The sequence below is a fragment of the Narcine bancroftii genome, chromosome 10 (genome assembly GCF_036971445.1).
Source record: "Narcine bancroftii isolate sNarBan1 chromosome 10, sNarBan1.hap1, whole genome shotgun sequence".
Classification (NCBI taxonomy): domain Eukaryota; kingdom Metazoa; phylum Chordata; class Chondrichthyes; order Torpediniformes; family Narcinidae; genus Narcine; species Narcine bancroftii.
The window spans coordinates 73,414,671-73,439,176 of NC_091478.1; the positions used below are offsets into that span (position 1 = coordinate 73,414,671).

General features: G+C 40.7%; 1 protein-coding gene across 1 annotated transcript in view; it reads left to right on the forward strand.

Annotated features, from left to right (window-relative positions):
- Positions 1-657: 657 nt before the first annotated feature.
- Positions 658-24,506, forward strand: part of LOC138743963 (glycine cleavage system H protein, mitochondrial-like) — a 28,831-nt gene continuing 4,982 nt past the window's right edge. Inside the window, exons 1-4 of the mRNA XM_069899518.1 lie at positions 658-819; positions 12,157-12,236; positions 17,070-17,133; positions 20,227-20,358. Coding sequence (XP_069755619.1) covers positions 696-819; positions 12,157-12,236; positions 17,070-17,133; positions 20,227-20,358 — 400 coding nt within the window. The 5' untranslated portion in view covers positions 658-695. The remainder of the gene's footprint in view (positions 820-12,156; positions 12,237-17,069; positions 17,134-20,226; positions 20,359-24,506) is intronic.

Genomic DNA, 24,506 nt, shown 5'->3' on the forward strand with positions numbered 1-24,506 from the left:
TCTGCACCCATTCTTAACCACATATTTTAGCAGGATGTCATCAATAAGTTTCATTATTTTCCACCCATTAATCTAATCATGTTTTGAACCACGTGTTGCATCCTATCTTGCCTCCTTACCCTTGACTCTTTCACTGTGGCATAGTGTAGTAAATGCAGAATGAATTGTTACTGTTGTATAGAGTAAATTGGTACCTCGTAATAGATTAATGAATGCATCATGAATAGTATATTCACTCCTATGTGGTTTAATTTCCATTCTCCCCATCAGCCACCCGAGACTGGAGTGGATGCAGGATTCTGAGGGACAAACGAAGCAGTGCAGTGTGTTTTGTGAGTTGTAACCCATTGCGACCTCGCATCGCTGACCCCCCTGCTCTGCCGGATTGTCGGCTGCTCTTCGCGTCCCACGGCCGGCTGCAATTGCCAGCGCATCGAGGGACCCGCCCGGATGAGTGACAGCGACACCACCGGCTCCCGGGCACTTCCAAGGGTCCAGTCCGGTTGAGTGACAGCTGTAGGCGCCGGCTCCCGGGGACTTTTGAATGACAGCTCCAGCCTCCAGGTCTCGGGCACTTTTGAGTGACAGCTCCAACCTCCAGGTCCCGGGCACTTTTGAGTGACAGCTCCAGCGCCGGCTCCCGGGCACTTCCTCTCGCGCCGCCCTATCCGCTCGCGTTGAAGCTTTTGGCAAAGATGGCGTGGAGGTGCGTGTCGAAGTTGCGAGCAGCGTCTTTTCTGTGCTTGCACTCGGCGTCCGGGACGGTGCAAATCGTCGGCCTGGCCCGCAGCTTCAGCACCGGTGCGGCTGTGCTTTCGGGTGCGTCTCCCTCTTGCAAACCTTTAGAGGAGAGGGGTGGGGGTGGGGGGGTCAGGAGACAACAGGAGGTCTGCGGACCAGTCGCGGAGAGACGCGCAAGGTTGTTACTTTGCAAGGATGCATTGAAGTCCATCACCAGAAAACGCCACCAATATTTGTGGGGGGGCTCACATGAGTTGGGTCAGGATTGACTAGGTGTCATGGTTCCTTTATGTGCATTTTTTTCAGCTGTTTTCCTTATTAGGGCTGATGCGTGGTAGAAAGGTTGAAGTGAGAAACCAGGCTGGTCTTGCTTTTGGAGAGAGCGCTAACCTTAATGTCCTTCTCAAACTTTTCATGTCATTGAAGGACTTGCATCGTTCACTTTGATTTTAATCAGTTGCATAGCTGTCATGTTCAGGCGCTTTGCTGGCTGGAGTTGCAGATTGCCCCGTGGTCCGAGTGTTCCCATGCAACCTGGACGCTTTCAGTCCCAGCCAATGCGGGTTTCCTGATGGATCCGGACGTCAACGTTTGATTACAATGCATTTGTCAAAAGTATTGAAGCATAACTTGTTTAAATTAAGGGGATGACTTTAAAAAAAAAAGATGAAATTTTCAAACTAATGAATTACAGAGCAAAGTCTCCACGCCCAAATGAAAGCAATTAACTGGATGCCTCAATAATTAACCAGGAAAGCCTGGAGCAATTGAACCATAGGGCAGTAAATCTTTGTTGATGATAAAGCATAATTAATTATTGGATGCGATTATATAATGGTACCAGATTTAATAAAATGTGGATGATGCAATCCACAGTCAAGCAAAACCACTTTCTAGATTTAAATAGAATGCACTCAAAACAGTCATTCATTTGAATTGCTGTTGACCGCACATTTGGTTGGAATGGTGTGACAGTATAACTTATTGTTGGCAGATGTTGATTAAAGGGAGCTTGAAGGAACTGGCAGATTTTGGGTCAATTATAAATTGATCTCAAGTAGTTTGGCAACTGGTTAGAACTAATTCCAACTAACTCGTTAGGGACGCGTGCCTTAATGCTTGTTTTTTGGTTCCATTTTTGCAGAAATCACAAATAAATGATGTTGGCATTATCCGAGAGGGGGGTGCTTCTGACTCTAGAGCTTTTTAAAATTTCTTGGCATAGTTGCCAGCTGTGATTATGGTCATGTGCCCTATCTGGTTAAATAGTTTCACACTGACTCCGACTTGAGATAATTTTTGGCAACTTCCTGGGTTTTCTGTGATGTTCAGTGTCCATAGCTGAAGCAGCAGCTACAAAAATGTCGACTCTCGCGCTCAGCTACTTGTTGGGAAATGTGCGAGAGCAGAGAATACATCCAAGAGGCTGAAGTCTAGAGCAAAACAAATTGCTCAAAGAAGTCAAGGGATCAGGCAGCATCTGTGGAAGCAAAGGATGTGTCAATATTTTGGGTCAAGACCCTACGTCACATCTGAGAGTATAGAGGGAAGATGAGCAGTCTTCCTAAGAACAGAAGCAAATGTCTCAGTGTTTACTGCAAATGCGTCTGTGGCAATGGAGAGCATTGAAGTAGGAAGGGTGTCATTGGGAGTTTCGCTCCAGTTCTATCTGAACATCATCCCCTTCCTCATTTGGTTCCATCTATCAACTCCCCACCCCCACCTCTTCACTGGATTTCTCCCTGTTGCACATTCAGTTCTGATTCAGGGTCTTGACCTGAAATGTGAACCATCATTCTCTCTCCTGAGGATGAATGTTGGATTGTGATTGAGAGGTTTGCTTCATTTATACTTCACTGCCACTTCTGCCTATCAAGGGTTTCCTCACCTGGTTCAAGCCATCGCCTGCTGGCCACTGCCTCGCCCCTCACTCCATACTGGTTCACCACCCTTCACACTTCCAGTTCAAGGTCTGAACCATCCCTCTGCCTTCACAGGTGCATCCACTGATTTTTACTTCAGATTACATTACCTGCAGAATTGTGTCTCAGTGATCACCTTAGACTTGTTTTTAAAGCACATTGGAAATAATAATTTTGCATTCCCAAATACAATGAAAATTGTTGATATAAATATTTGGAGGTAATGATGTAGTCCCTGAGCTGAAAATATTTGACATACTTGCATGATAAGCTTGCATGACAATTCTCTTTGAGGATGGATATGTATAATGGGGAAATATTTGTTGGAAAAGTTTATCAATGTAAGATTTAAGATGTAAATACATAAAAATTGACATATAAATTTACATTTTAAGTGTAACCTTGTCCTAGATAGAAATAATTTGATACAGAAGTTCTGTCTTCTCCCTCCTCCCACCCCCCCCACCCCCTTTCAGACAAGGAACATAATTGGAGCTAAATCCAGGGCAGTGACTGTTGTGAAGTTGGAAATGCAGCAGCTGTTTGTGCAGAGCAGGCCAGGGCATTGTGATAATAGCTGGAAATTTGGTTGAGGGATAAAATTGGCCGTGGTACTTGGGATGCAGTACACCAGCCTGAACACCAGCATGTTGCTTCTTTCCAACAGCTATCAGACTCTTGAACCTCGCTTGAGTACACTAATCATGGATTCTCTGCACCATTGCAAGTTGCATTATTTTTGAACTGGGATAACTGAATATTATCAATTTTGTGTATTGCCTCTTTTAATTCAATTAGCTTACTAATTGGGCTCAATTTTCATGTTTAAGAAAAATTTGGACAGGTACACCGATGGGAGCGATATGGAGGGCTATGGACTAGGTGCAGTATAATAATTTGGCATAGACTAGAAGGGCTGAAGGGCCTGTTTTCTGTGCTGTAATGTTCTATGGTTCTACTGTAGTTTTTACAATACCTTTCCAGCCGCAGCAAGCAAGAATATTGGGCTTGTGTACATTATTCAATATAACCATCTACAGCATAGAAACAGGCCAGTTCAGCCCTACTAGTCCATGCCGAACATCTTCTCCCACCTAGTCCCACTGACCCGTTTTCAGCCCATAACCCTCCAAACCTCTCCCGTCCATATACCTGTCCAACGTTTCTTTGAATATTAATATTGATCTTGCTTCTACCACCTCTGCCGGATGTTCATTCCACACCCCCACCACCCTCTCCATGAAGAAATTCCACCTCATGGTTCCCCTAAACTTTCCCCCTTTTACTCTCAATCCATGCCCTCTTGTTTGAATATCCCCCACTCTCAGTGGAAACAGCCTAAAGCCTGTCCACATTGACTCTATCTATCCCTCATAATGTTGAATACCTCTATTAAATCACCCCTCAATTTTCTATGCTCCAAGGAATAAACTCTCAACCTGCTCAACCTTTCCCTGTAAGTCAAACCCTGAAACCCCGGCAACATTCTTGTAAACCTCCTCTGCACTCTCTATTCTGTTTATATCCTTCCTATAATTCGGCGACCAAACCTGCACACAGTATTCCAAATTTGGCCTCACCAATTTCAACATAACATTCCAACTCCTGTATTCAATACTCTGATTTATGAAACCCAACATACTAAATGCCTTCTTCACCACCCTATCCACATGTGATTCAACTGTCAGGGAATTGTGTACCATGACTCCTAAATTCCTTTGCTCCACTGCACTCCTCAATTGGCTACCATTTAATGTGTATGACCTATTTTGATTAGTCCTACCAAAATGTGGCATCGCACATTTATCAGTATTAAACTCCATCTGCCATCTTCCAGCCCACTCTTCGAACTGTCCTGTATCACCCTGTAAGCTTTCATAATCTTCTTCACTGTCCACAATACTGCCATCCTTTGTATCATCTGCAAATTTACTAATCCAATATGCCACCCTATTATCTAGATCATTAAAATATATATGACAAACAGCAGTGGGCTCAGTACCGATCCCTGAGGCACTCCACTTGACACCGCCTCCAATTTGATAAACAATTTTCCACCTCTACTCTCTGGCATCCCCCATCCAACCATTTCATTACTTCATCATTAATGCCTAATGCTTCCACTTTCCTTCCTAACTTCTTTTGGGGAACCTTGTCAAAAGTCTTACTAAAGTCCAAATAGACAACATCCACTGCCTTCCCCTCATCAACCTTTATTGTTGTACTTGTACCATTCCAACCTATATGGTCTAACCCCTGAGAGAAATTGGGACAGCAGAAACAGTGGTTGGGATTGACAGAGCAGGATGCAAGAGTTGAGATGTAACATGCTGAGGTGGTGGAAAGAGCAGAGTGTATTGGTTGGATGTTGTTACTTCAAATCAGCCATTCTCAATGGGGGCCAAACAGGAACCCCTCCCCCCTGCCCCCCCCCCACCCCCACCTCCACCAGAGGACCACAGCACATTTAAGGGGAGGGGAGAAGAACTATGGAAGAAACCAACTAAATTTCACTGCTTCACAGGGACTTTTGAGCAGAGTTCTAAGGGAGGCCAAAAGCAGGTTGAGAAAGGATGGTCCAAATTGCATATTACTGAAAAGTTTTTTTCTCCAGAATCCTTGCAAACACAAGGAATAATTTTGGCGTATTCGAGAGAAATCCGAGCCTAGGATGTTGACAGATGAATAGCCAGTCACAGCAGAAAATGCAGGAATAAGAATGGGACTGGGAAGGACAATATATTTACCTCTGAACAAAGCCTACATGTTTCTGGGAAAAAGGATTCTTGAGTCTTGTTGCTATTGGAGGAAAGTATATCCAAGTGAGTGGAACCAAATCCTTTGGGCAGTTCAGTGGAAAGTTCTCGCTTGAGTCCTCCAAGGATACGCTTCTGATTCTAAATAGATAAAGGGTACAATGTGAAAATTGACCCCTGTTGCTTTATATTGTCTGCTTCATGGGGTGAATTCTGCAATTAAATCAAATTAAAATCTGTGCTGTAGAGTACTACTCGATAGAAATATCTCTGACTCAGAGTTCCAAGAGCATTGGAAAGTTGGAACAAAAGGCACTATTTACGAATAGACGGAAAGCAGGAAAGTTTAAATCAATTAGTGTAACGTTGGGGGAAATGCTGTAATCCATTATAAAGGAACTAAAATCATAACATTTACAAAGTCAAGCAGAGCCAGTATTTTAAAAAAAATAATTTAGACATACAGTTTGGTAACAGCCCCACCCCCCCCCCTCCCCCATATACCCCAATTCACCTACAAGTATGTTTTGAAGAGTGGGAAGAAACCAGATCACCCAGAGGAAAGCATATGACATATGAAATATAAAGCGCAGAAATATGAGCTTGAAGGAAGAAAGTGAAGTATATGGAAAGAGCTTAAGAAAGGACAAGAGAGCTCGCAGGGGCATGAGAAGGCCTTGGCATGTAGGATTAAAGAGAACCCGAAGGCGTTCTACGTGCATGTGAAGAACAGAAGGATGATGAGAATGTCGGTGGGGCCACTAAAGGATAAAGGAGGCAACATGTGTCTGGAGGGAGGCGGTTGGGGAGGTCCTAAATCCAAAATGAATACTTTGCTTCATTATTTATAAGAGAAAAGGACCTTGATCAGGGTGAGGTTGGAAAAGAGCAGGCTTGTGTGATGGACGATGTTGAGATTAAGGAAGAGGAAGTGTTGGATCTGTGAAAAACATTAAGATTGATAATCCCTGGGGCCAGATGCTACATACCCGAGGTTGCTGAGGGAAGAGATAGCTGTGATCTTTGAGTCCTCTTTAGTCACAGAGGAGGTGCCAGAGAATTGGAGAATGGCAAATGTAGTCTCTTTATTTTCAAATAATGGTAATAGAATCCTGGGAATTATAGCTCAATGTGGCTTACGCCAGTGGCATGCAAACTATTGGAAAAGATTCTTAAGGATAGGATCAGTGAGCATTTGGAGAAGTACAGTCTACTCAAGGATATTCAGCATGGCTTCCTGAAGGGAAGGTTGAGCATCACAAGTGTAATTGAGTTTTTTTGAGGAAGTGACAGAAAATTGAGGATAAGGTAATAGGTGTGGTCTACATGGATTACAGTAAGGCATTTGAGAAGGTCCCCCATGAGAAACTCATTCAGAAATTGATGAGGCATGGAATCCATGGAACCTTGTGGATAAAAAATTGGCTTGCATGTAGAAAGCAGAGAGAAGTAGTGAACGGAAAGTATTCAGCCTGGAGGTCAGTGGCCAGTGGAGTTCTGAAAGGATCTGTTCTGGGACCCCCTGTTCCTTTGTCATTTTTTTTATAAACGAAGAGGCAAGAGGATGGGTCAGTAAGTTTGCGGATGATACAAAGTTTGGAGCAGTGGTGAATGGTGCTGCAATTTGTCGTAGGTTATAAAAAGATATAGCGAGGATGCAGTGTTTAGTGGAAAAGTGGCAGTTGGAGTTCAATCTGGATAAGTATAAGGTGATGCATTTTGGAAGGACAAACCAGAAGACTGAGTACATGGTTAATGATTGGTTACTTAAGAGTGTGGATGAACAGGGGGATGTTGGGGTCTAAATCCAGACAATCCTCAAGGTCACTGCGCAGGTTGATAGGATAGTTAAGAAGGCCTATGGGATGTTAGGCTTCATTAGTAGGGGGACTGTGTGCAGGAGTCGAGGTCATGTGGCAACTCTGCAAATCTCTCACCACTTCTGGTCACCTCATTATAACAAGGATGTAGAAGCTATGAAGAGAGTGCAGAGGAGATTTACCAGGATGTTGCCTGGATTGGAAAAGAAGTTTTGAGAGGCAAGAGCCGCTTTCAGGTGCACGGATGCAGATCATGCGGCGGCAGATGCGGCTGGGGGAGTGCAGCTGGGACGTTCAGGTGGCTGCAGAGTCGACGCCTTTCTGTCATCTGAACATGCCAGCTGATGGATAGCTGCGTCAGAGCGAACGCCGGCTCCTCGGGACTATGGCCTAGTCCCGCCCATGCTGCCTTGACGTTATTTGCAGCGCGTTAAGGCTTAGAAGCCTCCTGAAGCCATCTCCAAAAAGGTATGGGTGAGAGGCTGGAGACAAAATCGTAGCCGTTCTTAAGCCCATGAAGCAAAGCTGAGAATGACTAGATAGGAAGACAGGTGGGACAGATTTGGACGAGTTCCTTCAGAAATAAAAATATGAGCCCTACTCTCCAGCTACCCTTCGCCGAAAGGAAGTAACACATCAAAGTGAGTCTAGCTCCAATTGGGCGCAGCCTGGGCTGTCGGCCCGCCTACTCCAGCCCGGAGCAGTGGCCCGGGCCTGTGACAAACCATACTTGGCTGACGAGGAGAGCTTTCCTCTCGTCCCCAGTATGTGCCGCTTACTTACCATATACTAGGAAAAGTGGGTGAAATTAAATATTTAATATCAGGATCATATTTCCCACGTGCATGTGTTTTAACCTGTTCCGTGGGGAGCAGTGACCCACATTTCCCCCCCCCCCCCGCCCCCAGATTTCAAACTTGCTTCCCAAAGGCAAGGAAAGTGGAAGGTCGAGTCTTGTGAAAAATTACAAATTTAATTCTGACAAGCGATTGAGAAGCACCTGGCTCCTTTTGGGCCCAGAATGTATTATTGTGGGCAGGTTTTTTGTTTCAATTATACGTCCGCACTTCCATTAAGCACCTCCATTAAATACTAATGCGTTAAAATTAAAGCTTTAAAGTAATATTGCATTTGCAGACTTTCTTGTTTAACTTACAAATATAGACGTGCTGTGCGTTTTTTAAAAAAACACCCCACGGAAACCTTGATTATCTTTGATCTTCTAACAGTTTCACTGATATCGTTAACCTTCAGTATAATACAGGCCAGAGTCGATGGCTGACGACATCGCGGTGACATCATCAGCCCGCCCCCTGGCAGCTGCTGCTGCTTTCAGCTGCCACGGGGGATTCTCGGAGCCGGAGATTATACCTACAGGAGGAGGGTTAGGTAGGTGCTCCTCCTGGCTGGGTTCTCCACTTTCAGGTTGCCACCCGACAGCTGCATTGGAGTACAATAGGCGGCTTTACAGTTGGATATTGTGGCCACCTGAAAGTGGCTAAGGTTAGCAGAGCTGGGACTTTTCTCTTTGGAAAGTAGAAGGATGAGAGGAGACAATAGAGGACTACAAGATTATGAAAGGCATCGAAAGAGTGGAGAGCCAATTTCCCAGGGGAGGAAGATCAAACACCAGAGGACATGTGTACAAAGTGAAGGGGTGGAAGTTTAGGGGAGACATCAGGAGTAAGTTTTTTTTCCCCCGTAGAGAGTTGTGGGTGCCTGGAATGCCTGCTGAAATATTAGGGGCATTTAAGAGACTTAGGCACATGAATGGAAGAAAAATAGAGGGTTATGGGGTAGGGAGGGTTTAATACTTTTTATATGTGTTGACATGGAAGGCCTGACGACCTGTACTTTGTTGCAGTGTTCTGTGTTCTATAATATTTTGCTTTGCTCACTTAAATGGAATGGACTCCAAAATGTGATAGTACAGTATCATGTGGGAATCCTAGTCTAAAGCACAAAGGGTGGGATTGTTGGTTCAGCAAGTTGTTAGGGAAGCTCATAGAACATTGAATATTACAGCACATCAAAGGCCCTCTGCCTTTGATATTGTGCCAACCTATATCTTCCAACCAAATAAAAACCTAAACCAGTGGTTCTCAACCTTTTTCTTTCCACTCACATAGCACTTTAAATAATCCCTATGCCATAGGTGCTTTGTGATTAGGAAGGGATTGCTTAAGGTGGTATGTGGTTGGAAAGATAAAGTTTGAAAACCATTGTTTTAATCGTACCTAATTGACTCATTATGTGCATGGTTTCATAACTCCAAAGGAAATGGGGCAATGACCATTTTTCTCTAGCAAAATGTTTCAGTAACAATTGGGTCTAGAGCAGTGATTCTCAACCTTGCTTTCCCACCTTAAGCAATCCACTACAAATCACAGAGCCCCGATGGCGTAGGGAATACTTAAAATGGAATGTGAGTGGAAAGAAAAAGGGTGAGAACCACTGACCTAATCCTTTCCTACCTCGTCACCCTCTTTTTCTTTCATCCATGTGCCTTTCTGAGAGTCTCTTGGATGTCCCTAATGTTTTAGTCTCCACCGCCATTCCTGGTAATGAAATGTTGACTTGCAAGAGATTTAGAGTATAAGAGTTTTTTGATTCACTCTACAGGGTGTGGTGATAGCACAGCTGTGTACGGTTTTTGTCCATGTTTACTAGTATTAGAGGCAGTGCAGAGAAGGTTCATGAGGTTGATTCACTGTCTGGAAGTTCTTCCACGTACAATGGGAACCAACTAACTTTGCCTCCCCTGTGGGGATCAGAATCAGAATTTACTGTCTTGAATATGTTACCAAATTGATTGTTTTGTGGCAGCATCACACAATGCAAATACTTCTATAAAACCTAAAAAGTACAAGATCAAGAAAGAGAGAAAGTAAAATGGTGGTGTCCATGGTTCATTGCTCATTCAGGAATCTAATGGCAGCGGGGAAGAAGCTGTCCCTGTGCCGCTGTGTGCTCGTCTTCAGGATCCTGTACCTTTTTCCCGATGGTGGCAGAGTTAAGAGGGCACGGCCTGAGTGGTGGGAGTCCTTGAGGATAGAGGCTGCTTTCTTAAGACGGTGCCTCATGTAGATGTCCCAGATGGAGTGAAGACTAGAGCATGTGATGTTACAGGCTGAGTTAACAACCCTTTGGAGATTTTTTTTCCCTGTCCTGAGCATACCAGGACAGTGATGCAATCAGACAAAATGCTCTCCTGTAGGAACACAATGTAGAACGATCACTCCCTCTCACCCCCTTGTCCACTCAACCCTACCCTGGCGACCTCAAGAAATGCGACAGTTGTACCTCCTCCCTTACCACTATTTGAGGCCCTAAAAAGTTCTTCCAAGTGACACTTTGCCTGTGAAATTTAGGAGTCGTCTGCTGCATCCCGTGCTCTCAGTGCAGCCTCCTGTACATCTGGAAAACTGGACGTAGACTGGGAGGATCACTTTATCGAGCACCTTTGCTCTGTCTGCTGCAATAGCCAGGGCTCCCAGTGGCCAAACAGTTCCATACCCTATTGCCACATTGATACGTCTGTCCATGGCTTTGTGTACTGCCAAGTTGAGGCCACCCACAAATTGGAGGAACAGCCCATTACATTCCATCTTCAACCAACGTCAACTTTTCCAATTTTCATTAACCCGTTCCCCTTGTCTCTCTCTCTCATCCCTCTCTCCCTTCCTCCATCTCCCCACCCCCTTCTCTTTCTTATCAGAGAGCTATCTTTCTTAGCCCTCTGCCCTCTCCCCATCATTTCTCAGCTGCTTTCTCTTCTACCCTCTCACCTGCATCCACTTTTTACCTCTTGCCTCTCACCTGCTAACCTGTGTTCCCCACCTCTTACCCCCCCCCCACCCACCCCCCACCAACCTTTTATTCAGACATCTGTCTAATTTTAGGCACACCTTAAGAAGGGCTCAGGCCAGAAATGTCAACAGCCTTTAATCTTCTCCAGATGCTCTGTGACCTGCTGAGTTTCTCCAGCATCTGGAGATTTTCTTTTCATTTGCTTTGATGGAGTGATTGAGCAGATTGGGCTCTCCCAGTCCATACACATTGGAGTTTGGAAGTACAAAATATGTAATAAGAGTTATTTAGAAACAAGAAGCACGTTTTTTTTCCCCCAGAATAAGCACATGCAATAGAGGTTTGTGAATCTGGAAAATTCTACCTCTAAGGCTGTGGAGAGGTGTCATTGAAGTGGAAAGGAGAAATTGGAACAATGAGGTTTGGGACTGTCGCCTTGCGGGCAAGATTCATTGGACATTTGTGAATGGCAATGCTGGTGGCGGGTCTTCTCTGCCCCTTGTGCACATACCCGTAAACAGGCCAAGGCTGGAAGGTTACTTACAGCTTGCTAGGACCCATGGTCTTGCGATGAGGAACTTAACACTGAAGTTGAAAGAAAGAAGGCTTTTTTTTAGATCTTTAGTTAAAGAGGTGATTGGAAAGGACCAGCATTAATTAAATTGCCAACTGGACAAGTGTTGGAAGATTTTAGGCTCCATTTCAATTCAGGAGGGCAAAGTACACATAATAATCTAAAAGTAAAAACACACAAGTCTGTAGACACCTGCTTAGTTTCTCCAGCAATGGTTTTCTACACACAATCAGCTTTCTGACGGGTCTTCTTTACATTTTATCGGATAATTCAGACGTAACAGAAACCTAGTGAATTTTCACAGGGCTACTTTTAAACTGCTCATCTGCACAGAACCAGTCACAAAACAGCCGATGAAAGTAAAAGCCTAGTCGTGTTCAGTATCTAAAGTAGATGGTTGCTTAGCTTTTTACAGCTTCAGTAAAAGTAAAGTTGCTCTTGGTATGTAAATATCCATATCATTTGGAGATAACAAAACGTTTAGAGTTTTCTTATTCGATGTTGACTGATTATGTAAAAATATACCATTCCAGCTCGCAAGTTTACAGACAAACATGAATGGGTAACAGTTGAAAATGGAATTGGTACAGTGGGGATTAGCAATTATGCTCAGGTGGGTATTTTTTTAATTATCATTGTTCAGTTTCATTCTTAAACTTATCCTTTAGTGCATGAGCCCCACTGGTTCTTGGACTTGGGCCATTGTTCAGTTTGATGTTGTTGGATCAGCTTTTCCTTATCAACTCTGGCTATCAGTGGTAACAAGGTTCACTTTGGTATCACTACTTGTAGATTTTATGGCTCATTCATGCAAAGTTGGCGTAATTTGCCATTGTGTGAATGAGTTTTATTGGGAAAAATGCAGACAGGCCCAGAATAATTTATTTGGCATGAATGTGGGAGAATTCCAAGTGCTTGTTTAAAAATAAAAGTGGGACATTAATCCTAAAAAAGTTTTGCAAAATGGTGAGGTCATCAATTGTGGTTCACTAAAATGTGTATTATTTATGGAATTAATTAAATGCTAAATGTTGCCTCTGACCAATGCAAGTGAATAACATTCTGATTTTCTGGGCGGCATGGTTAAAGTGTTGGCGAATGGGGCCTGGGTTCGAACTCCGTGCTGTCTGTGTCAGTTTTTCCCGGGAGTTCTGCTTTCCTCCCACCATTCAAAATATTCCGGGGGTTGTAGATTAATTGGGTGGCACGGGGTCATGGGCCAAAATGGCCTTGCACCGTGCTGTATGTCTAAATTAATTAAGTTTTTAAAAATTAAATTAAAAGTGTTTTTTAAAAAAAATTTAAATTAAACTATTGTTGACACAAACATCACCATTGAGCTGCAAAACAAACGACCTTCAGCAACAACAAAAATTTGTATCTTCAGCATAATTGCTTAATTAATTTGGTCCGGCAATTTAGATTACACTTGGCGTAATCATTAATGATTTGAAGTTGAGGAATACCTGTCCAGTCAACATGTAATAATAGTTGGTGGGGCAGTTGGGATCATGAAGACTTCCTGATAGGGAAGAAACTCTCATAATTTAAATGATTTATAACCCACATAGATCAGAAATTAACCTAATTCACTTTTAATGTATGATGGACCAAATAGCCTCCTGGCCATGAATTTTCACAATGCAATGATGAATTGCAGGGGGTGGAAAGGGCTAGGAATTTATTGCAGGTTTTGGTCCTCACTTTAAGCATGTAGTAGAGAATTTTTTTTCTAAATTCCAGAATAGTTTGTTGTTTAAAATGGTAAAAGATGTGTTAAGGCCACTAATAACGTAATGCTGAAAGGTGGACATTTAAACGGCTAGATGTTTTGTTCCCAATTTTTATTTCAGAGTTGGATTGCATGCAATTTCAAGATTTTAATGAGTATTATTTTCCCCAAGCAAAGTATCTGAAGATGAACAGTGAATGCTGAATGGACCGAACAGTGAGGTGCTCCATCAGGTGGCGCCAATGGATAGAAATGGTCAGTCAACTTTCAGCTCGATAAAGGGTCCAGACTCGAAACGACGACTGACCACATCTACCCATGGATGCTGCCTGACCTGCTGAGTTGGCTCCAGCAGTGCGTTTACTTAAGATTCCAGCGCTGCAGACTTTGTGTTTCTCCAGTGAATGGTGTTGTCTGTACAAACAAGGAGGAACAATAATAGATCCATTTGTTGCTGAATAAGTGAAATGGCAGTATATACCTGCCTGGTTCATAATGTTTATTATAAATAAAGGTCCAGAATTTGCAGGGAATTGTTGGCAGTCACTGTTACCATTTTCTCCCTAAATGCTGAGAACTTTGGGATTTTATGCAGATCGCCGTTCAGTGGTATTTATTTGTGTTCCTGTGCCCGCTGGATTCGGGTGTTCTTTCTCATTAGTTTAAGTGGAGAACATCTTGAGTGAGGTCCATGGTAGGATTTATTTGAATGGTTTTAAGTCAATAAACACAACATGATTTTGCCTTTGTTTGTGACAATGTAATTTTTAAACAGCTTCAACATTATTTGTATGTTTATAACTCCCCCCCCCACCCCCCCCCCCCCTGCACTTTTATGGGATGGTACAGATTGGCGATTTAGGGCCATAAAACTCAGGGTGACTTCTATTACATTCTTGCAGGTCACCATCCACTCATATTGAGCACCTCTCTGCGGGCAACAAAATCTGAGCCACCAATAAGTGCCTTTCTTTCAAATGTGTTCATTTTCCTTGAACCATAAAGGCCATTATGTTTCTTATCTGGCTTTTGAATCTAGCTGCATGTCCAAATGGATCACAAAAACCTGGGGAGGTAGGGAGGGGGGCTCTTCAAGGGCTGAAGGCCTCCTCGTCATGTCAGAGGTTTGGATCTGGGCTTGGGTTACTGATGAACTGAACTGGAGTCTTATGAGGAGGCTCCAGGGGTGCTGGAGCCGAATCCACGGACACTTGGTGACTCTGGAGGACTCCGTTTTGCTTAATTTTCTGACTGTAAGAGACGCTGGGCAAAGCTAATGTTAATGGTGAATATTTATCTGCCTTATGGCAGACTAAAGGCAATTTCATGTAATATTACATTTCTGTTTTCTTACATGACAATAAATAGTATCTGATCTGAGAGGAGCTATAAATCTGGGTTAAGAGTTAATATTGTAGGCTGAAGCTAGTTTCCAAATTGAAAAATATTAATAATCTGTTATTACATCATTAAATATTCTTAAATATATGGTGCATTTTCTTATGGTTTACCTTTTCGATCACCGATCTTTGTTTATTGAATTAGCCATTTATCATTTGTTTTCATGATCTCTCCAGTTCGCAGATTGGCCCAAGGTCGGTTGATATGCCTGAGCTCTCTCTTGAATCACCTCAGCCATCCTCTCCTCCCTGCCATCTACCCTATTGGCCTGTCTTATTGGAACCATTACTCTCTCTTGTGGATGAGTTTATTAACTCCACCCTCTTGATTCCAATCACACTAAACTGCTGACCACACAGCTTGCCTCCCAGTTCTCATCTCTGTTGACCCTTCAAACAATTCTTTCTGCTGATACAGCACGGCTCCTCCATCTTTCTGAACCACTATTCATCACCCTGATTCATCAAAACCAATGCTGTGATCCTTTTATCTTGTGAACCACTACCTCCATCTCCATTACATTTCTCTCATTGTGAAAAAGGGGCAAAATGCACTTGAATGTACCTGTTTTTTATTGAATGTTAACATGAAGGTTTAACCAAAGTACTGACCCATAAATTGGAGAATATTTCACCATTAATCATTTCTGAAGGTCAAAATGGCTTTATTAAAAATTGTTATTAAAATATACACTGTTTATTGAATATTTTTTATTCATCCCTTGGTGGATGAATCCAGGACAAGAGGGTGCAATCTTAGAATTAAAAGAGAGATGCGGAGAAATTTCTTTAGCCAGAGGGACATGGATTTGTGGAATTCGTTGCCACCGTGGATTTGTGGAATTCGTTGCCACATCCAGCTGTGAAGGTGCGATGATTGGGGTAGTTTAAGGAGGAGATTGTTGGGTATCTAATTAGTCAGGGTATTAAGGGATATGGGGAAAAGGCTGGAAATTAGACCTGGATGGGAAAATGGTTTGGCTCAGGGTGAAGTTGCGGAATGGGCTGAATGGCCTACTTCTGTTCCTTTATCTTGTGATCTTTGTCTACAGTCCACAATCCAGGTTTTTCCTGTTTTCCTTGCACTTCCATTTTTGACTTCTTGGCAACATCCATTTATTGGTGAGAACAAGTCCAGAGGGTTCAAGAAGCAACGAGTCCTGGACATGGTTTAATAGCAAACAAGAATCTTTATTTACATGCAAGGATCACACATGTACGCACACGTTAATTGCACGTACTGATTGTGAAATGACGGTTAAACAAACAATACCCACACCCATGGCTCATAATCTGGAGTGGAGCTAGGATTCATTCTTGGGGAGGGGGGAAGAAAGAGAGAATTTCTCCACATGGTGGGCTTTAAACTGTAGCCAGCTGGAGGGCCCAGCTCGGGTATGCACAAATGAGGCAAAGTGTTCAAGAGAAGCAATTGTAAGGTGTGTGGGTTGGCTAACCTTGATTGACATGGGGAAATGACTTTGACCAACTTGGTCAGATGACCCTTCAGGGGCAAGCATCCTTTGTTCAGAGCAGTTTCCTTAACAATCTTGCATTATCCGCATCTGCAACAATAATTTGCTGTTGTCTTGCTCCTTGAAAACGGAGCATCTCGAGATACTTGTGGGGTTTGCAAACATTCAGTTTTGCGTGAATTGTCATTTGCTCCAGGTGGATATTGGGAAGGTGAAAAGCATTTTCATCAATTCCTTCCTCAAATGTAGTTCCCTTGCAGTCAACTCCTTGACCTTGTATGGTCACGACTTGTGGATGTCTAAGACCCTGACTGAGCTTCCAACCTAATGTTAGTTCTATCATTATGACTGCTTGTTTGTTCACCTAAACATCATCTGTTTCCCCCACTTGAAACTTTTCTTCCTACGATGGAAACCAGACCATTATTCCACTGCCCTCCTAGTCAACGCACAAGGAATGGCGGATGTAGCCTATTTAAACGTTCTGCTGTCCTTCATCGTATCCTGCATCAAATGTAGCTCAGTCGTCACATTTTAGTGACCTGCTGTTGCTGTACTTTAAAAATTTCGTCCTTCAGTTTCAACCTCTTCCACGGGGGACGTTGGTGAGGTATTTTTGTGAATGAACAATGTAGAGAGTTTATTAAAGATGCTGTCATAGTAATTGTCGGAATGTGAAAATACAGGAGTTAATTTTTTAAGCTATTTTGAGGCTTGCAGATTTTGAAAGAATTTGTTTTACAGTTGTCAAGATACAGAAATGCATGTCAGTCTAAAGTTCCAAGTTAACCACTAAGGATGGTGGGTCCCAGTAATTTGGACCTTTTTTTTGCCTTTAGGAAGCATTAGGAGATGTGGTGTACTGTGGTTTGCCAGAAATTGGCACAAAATTGAACCAATTGGGTGAGTACTAATTTATTTACTGTCTACTTATCAGCTGGAGTATATCATCTGCATTACAGGACTTCATTTTCCGAGCTCGTGGATGAGAGCTCGATGTCTGCAACCAAACAGAGGGTTTACGGGTCAGGCAGCATGTGCGGAAAGGAATGGTCGGTCAATGTTTCGGTTTGGAACGCTTTATCGAGACCCAAGGTCTCGGGCCTTGATGAAGGGTCCCGATGTGAAAGGTTAACCGACCGTTTGTCTCCATGGACCCCTGAATCCATTCAGCACCTCATTGCTCATTCATGATTCCAGCATCTGCATTTTTGTTTCTCGAGCCTTCCCGATGTCCCATGTCCCATGCTGTGGACACTTGTAGCTGGTGTAAGTGGAGAGCGGACTTGCAGCCGCTTCCTAATGTCCAACTAAAATGCAGCAACCTGGAAACTCCTCTTTAGTCTCTTGTAATTAAAGAAGGGTCGAGGCACCTTGGAGAGAGAAACACAGAATACGAGAGGAAGAATTGGTTTGGTAAATTAATACAGATACACAATTCTTTATCCGGACATCTAAAATCCGGAAAGCACCAAAAGCCAGCAAGTGGGGAGAGAGACGGCAGCGCGAGTCGGGCGGGTGAGAGACCAGCAGCGCGAGTTGGGTGGGCTTAAATCTGGCTTTCTGAAATACGGAACTATCTAAAATTCGGAACACACTGTCTCCCAAGGGTTCCGGATAAAGGATTGTGTACCTGTATCAAGTAATTGCACTTTCAGATTTGGTCCAGGTTCTGCAGTCTTGATTTTAACAAACCAGCCCTTTTTTTTATTTAAATCTTTTGATGGCTCAAAGCAACTACTTATTTTAAAACTTTGTTCAGGTAAAATCTCTAAGGTAGCTTCAAACTTGTCTTGACCCTGCGTACCGGAATCCGACAATTACATCTGAGCCTTCAGTTGCCCAGGCCCTTAGGTCTCTGTGATTGTTACCTTGTTCTTCTTTTTGAGGCATTTGTTACATATACTCCCATCGTTAGCCTCAGTACCTCCTAAAGGATGTTGTTTAATTACCCTTCTATAAAGTCCAAAAGTTCAGTCTGTTAAATCCTCAAAACCAATGAGGATTGAATCTACATCAAATGCCCATTGAATTAGTATTTTTATGTTTAGATTTATTTAGATGTACAGCGTGGTTACAGGCTCTTCTGGCTCATGAGCCCATGCCACTCACTTACACCCAATTAACCGACAACCTCGTATGTTTTAATTGGTGGGAGGAAACCGGAGCTCTGTGGCAAAACTCGCTGACGTAGCGAGAATGTACAAACTCCTTACAGCACCAGATTCGAACCTGTTTGCTGTACAGATTGACTACCCCTTATCCAAAGATCCAAAGACCAAAAAAACTTTTAGCGCCGTCATGATGTCACAAGTGGGGGTGGGGGTGTGTTGGGGGAATTCAACACCTGACTTGCCCATGTGGGGCTCTGATGCTCTTTTGGCACCAGTTTGACGACAATAACAGTCACTTTTAAAAAAAAAAACAAACTCTTCGCTTCTGGCTGGGAAAAAAGTTTGGTAAGTTAATGTCCGGATTGAGATTAAGTACCCAGTGCAGCGATAGCACTGGAATGAAGGATACCACAGCAATTTTCAGGCAGCCACTTGTGCTTTATGTGGAAAAACAAATGAAGGAATCAATAGGTGGACAAATGAAGGGTCCTTGCCCTTTGGCCACGTGTGTTGTGAAATAGTAGACATATTACCCGAGACTGTGTCTGTAAGCTGCTCCAATGTTTACATCAAACGGAGCTGGGTCCAAGTCTTCGGCAACTGCATTCTCAATATCGAGTGCAGTGCCATCTGCATCAAAGGAGTGCCATCGGGACTTGGGCTTCCGGGCAGGAGCAGGGATCGTAGTCGGGAACCAGTGGTGAGAGTGGGGAGGTGGTCTTCTGTTGTTAGCAGAGATCAAGTTTTGGGAAGTGTTAGACATTATTTAATATGAATTTTCCACTTATGGCGTCATGTCGGTGCTTAAAAAGCCTGCCCTTCTTTGCTGCTGCTCTTTAACAGCTGATGCTACTGTGCTGCTTAGTTACATTGGTTTTTTTAATATTTTATATACACATTTTCAAGTCAAACAGTGCAAAAGAAGAAACAAGTTTCTGAAAAAATAGTCATCTGCATCCATTGTTCCAAAATCTGAAGAACTTCTGGTCCCAGGATTTCGGATAAGGGGTACTCCACATGTAATAACGTTATGGTTTCCGAGATGCCTTGTTATTGAAATGGTCCAGTGAAAATAAAGAAAGAGACTTGAACCCACCTGTGGTCGAGTCATGAAGTGTTACCACACGGTCACAAGTCCTTCAGTCCTCTGGCCTGTGCCAAACATCAAGTACTCATCTGTACTGAATCCATTTTCCAGCACCTGGCCTGTAGGGCTTCAAGTGCTTGCCAAAATGTTGCTTGATTGTGAGTCCATGGTTCCATCAAACCTTCAGACAGTGCATTCCAGAGTTCATCTAGGGGCTCTGGGTAAAATAAATTCTTCAATTTGCGTACCCTTACCTTAAATCTATGGTGTTTTGCCAGAGACAACCCCACTGAATGGAAACTTTTCTTTCCCTGTGTAAACTCCACCCTGCAGTTGGAATTTGAGAAGCTGTAGCCACCCTTTGTTATTTCCATGTTCTCTTGCAGAAGACTGAATAGCCATCATCAATTCCAAATGAGCGTTAAGTCAAAGTGTACACTGAAAATAGTGAAAAGTGTTATTGCCACCCCCATCCAATGCAGATGTAAACCCTCCAACATGCTCCTCTCACCTCCGTCGCTCGACTATTTAGTTAACATTTTTTATATGCGTTAAATATACTGCATATGTATCATTTGTTTGCATGTGTTAAGCACATGTATATTTGAGTGTTTTTGCACCAAAGGACCAAAGAAGGCTGTTTCGTCAGGTCACTCTTGTACAATCAGATGATAATGTTGATGAGTAAATGATTGAACTTTTGACCTTACACTAACTTTTAAAATCTGTCGATAATTGTGGGATGTGTATGTATTGTGTCTCAATTTCTTTGTGTTTAAACTTATTTTTTCTCAGATGAGTTTGGTGCTCTGGAAAGTGTGAAAGCTGCTAGTGAATTGTATTCGCCTCTTACCGGAGAAGTAACTGATATAAATAAGGCTTTAGTTGACAATCCAGGACTAGTCAATAAATCTTGTTATGGAGAAGGTATGTAAAAAGGTTTCTGATGCAAAAGAATTTAAAAATGTTTATTTAGCCAAATCTATTTGGTAACCTTTGAGCAGAAGTGAAAACAAGGGTAATCCTAAATCTTATTGGGGGGGGGGGGGGGGTGTAGAAAAGGAATTTTTCTCTTCTGATGGACGATGATGTGGGATTGATAACTGGAGTTGCAATTGGTATGAATATTTTTATGAACACTTCAGTGTTATTGCACCATAGATATATTCAGGAATGGCCCGGAATGAAAGTATTTCAGCTGGTTGTTAACTCCTCCATTCCCCATTTTCTATGCAGGTATACCCTGTTCTATGAAACTAGAGTGTTCTTAGGAAACCTTTTGTAAGCCAAAATGACTTAAATTGAAGACCCATTCACTACTATTGAAGGCAATTTTTGTAACAGCGAACACGGCTTTTTTCGTAAAATGGATATTTTTAATTCGAGTATTCGTAAAGCAGGGTATACCTGTACTCTGATAACCTGCCAACATTTTCACAGAGAAACCATCTCTTATCAACAGTATTTTATTTTAACTTTATTTATTTGTTCAAAAAACAAATAATATATGACATATACAGCAATTAAGCATAAACATGAAAAAAAATATATATATAAAGAAAAGAAAAGAACCCCCCCTTCAGCCAACTCTCCTAAGGAGAGCCATAAAAAAGAAAAAAGAAAGAATGTTTTAAAAAAAGTTAAATATACATATTAAAATCTAATCAATATAAATTGAAATGTACATATTCTAAGTATAACAGCCACTTATTAATAAAAAAATTATAATTATCATGTGAAACATACATAATTTCTTCCATTATTAAACCAATATTTCATCTCATGCCATCTATTAATATCAATCATATTTGTATCTTTCCACATACTAGCAATACATTTTTTCGCTACGGATAAAGCTAAATATACAAAAGCAAGCTGAAACATCTCATCCCAAACCTTTCAGAGGTTGCAAACTACCCAATAAAAATACTGTTGGATCTAAAACTATTTTAATCTTATACAGATATTCTAAAAATGATTGAATTTTCTTCCAAAAAGATTGTATATGTATACATGACCAAACAGCATGAAAAAAAGTTCCAACCGTATCACCACATCTAAAACACAAATCTGATTCATTAAAACCATATTTTTTTAATTTTTCAGGTGTCAAATATAATTGATGTAAAAAAATTGTAATTAATCATTGCATAATGTGCATTTATCATTCTAGTTACACTATCATAACAGATATCTAACCAATCCTCTTCAGAAAAAATAAAACCAATATCTGCTTCCCATTTAATTTTAGATCTATCCCAACCCTTTTTATCCATACCATCCTGTAATATTTGATACATAGATGAAATATAACCCTTCTCTGGTACCTTCATAAGAGAAGTCTCAAATTTAGTCATTTCAGGTAAAATCATATCTCGACCAAACATACAGTTTACCAAAGATCGAATTTGATAATAAAGAAATAAAGAATTCTTATCAATACCAATATCTTCCCTCATCTGATTAAAAGATAAAAACTTACCCTCTTTAAAAACAATTTCCCAAATTTTTCACACCTTTAAATCTCCAATGCAATAAACTTTGATTATGTATTGAAAAATAAATAAGTTGATTATTATACAACAGTCATAGCCAATAATTTACCCTAGAACCTATCATTTTATTTTTCTTTATCCATAACTTCATTAAATGTTTTAGAAAAGGCACATTATATTGTTGTAACAAATTTATATTCCACCTAAACAAAAATTGATGTATTTCAAATTCAGAAATACTTGCCATCTCAATTTTAGCCCAACTAGGAGGCCGAACAAAATCCATCAATGAACTAATAAATTTAAGTTGGGCTGCCTCATAATAATTTTGAAAATGTGTTAAATGTAGTCCCCCTAACTCATATTTCCAAGTTAATTAATTCAAAGCTACTCTCGAAAATTTACCCCTCCATAAAAACTCCCTAACCATTTTATTTAAATCTCAAAAAAAAATTTTATCAAGTAAATTCGGAATAGATTGAAACAAATATTGTATATGCGGAAAGATATTCATCTTAATTGTATTTATCCTTCGCATTAAATTAATAGGTAAATCTTTCTATTTAATCAAATCAGTTTTAATTTTTTTCATTAACGGAGCATAATTTAATTTATATCAAGATTGATAATTAACATTCAAAATTAACATTCAAAATTATACCCAGATATTTAATTCGATCAGTCCACTTCAAATTAATAATATTCTTATAAACTGAATAATATCCTTCACTTACTGGTAATATTTCACTTTTTTCCCAATTAACTTTATATCCAGAAAGACGTCCATGTTGTATGAAACATTCCTTCAAATGCAAAAGTGACTGAGCTGGATTTATTAAATACACCAATACATCATCAGCAAATAAATTAATGTTATACTCCTCATCTAAAACTTTCATACCTTGTATCTGTGTATTTTGTCTTATCAACTGTGCTAAAGGTTCAATCACTAATGCAAACAAAGCTGGTGATAAAGGACAACCTTGACAAGTTGATCGAGTTAACTTAAAAGATTCCGAAATCAAACCATTCATCAATACTCTAGCTACCGATTTACTATATAGAGCCCTAATCCAACCAATAAAAGAAGGACCAAACTTAAATTTCTCCAAAACTTTAAACAAAAAATTCCATTCAACTCTATCGAATGCTTTTTCTGCATCTAAGGATATCACCATCAGATGATCTAAAGATTGTCGAAATCTATTAATCAAACTAATCACGCACAAAATGTTATCTGAAGCATATCTATTTATAAAACCTGTTTTCTCCATGAATCAACTTTGGTAAAAATTTAGCCAATCTATTCGCTAATATTTTAGCTATTATGTTATAATCTACATTTAACAACGAAATTGGTCTATATGAAGATACTTTCAAAGGATCTCTATCTTTTTTAGGAATTACTGTAATTAAAGCACTAGAACAAGACTCAGGTAAATCATAATGTTTTCCAACTTGACGTAATACATCCCCAAACACTAGATAAATCATCATAAAAAATTTTATAAAATTCAACCGAAAATCCATCATTACCAGGCGATTTACCATTCGGCATTTCCAGCATAGCCATTTTAATTTCCGAATCAGTAAATGGTACATCTAACTCCATCCTCTAATATCGGTAAATTCAACTGTGATTTAAAAAATTCAATCGATCCAGTTTCCTGTTTTCCTTCAGATGTATATAACTTTTTATAAAATGAATAAAATTCATCATTAATCTCACAAGGTTTATAAGTAATAAGAGAATTCCGTCTAACAGCATTAATAGTCCTTGATATCTGTTCTTTCTTTAATTGCCACACCAATACCTTATGTGCTTTCTCTCCCCATTTGTAATACCGTTGTTTAGTCCTATTAATCACACATTCAAATTGATAAGATTGCAAAATAATCTAGATAATTCTATTTTCTGATCTTCTGTAGCATCTTTCTGAAATTCCTTTTCTAACTCATCGATCTGTTTCTCTAATTCAAGATTCTGATTTAATCGATTCTTTTTTATTTTAGAAGTATAACTAATTATTTGTCCTCTCAAATAGGCTTTCATAGCATCCCATAATACAAACTTACTTTGAACAGAATTAGAATTTTCTTTCAAAAAAAATTAATGTTTTTTCAAAAAATCAATAAATTCCATATTTTTTAACAACATTGTATTAAATCTCCAATGATAAGCTATTTGAATTTTCTCAGAAGTTTCATATGTAAAAATATAACAGAGAATTATCTGAAATCACCCTACTTTTATATTCTGCTTGTTATATTTTCCCTTGTAAATGTGCCGATACTAAAAAGAAGTCAATCCTTGAAAACGATTCATGTCTAGATGAATAAAAGGAAAAATCTTTCTCTGTCGGATTAAGACATCTCCAAATATCGACTAAATTAAAATCTTTCATCAACGCTTGGACCTGGATTGCCATCTTGGATTTTTTAACTTTTTTCGGAGATTTATCTAATAAAGGTTTCAAAACACAATTAAAATCACCACCAACTAAAATATTAACATTAGCTTGACCCAAACATAAAAATGCATCTGAAATAAATGCTTCATCATCTGCATTTGGAGCATAA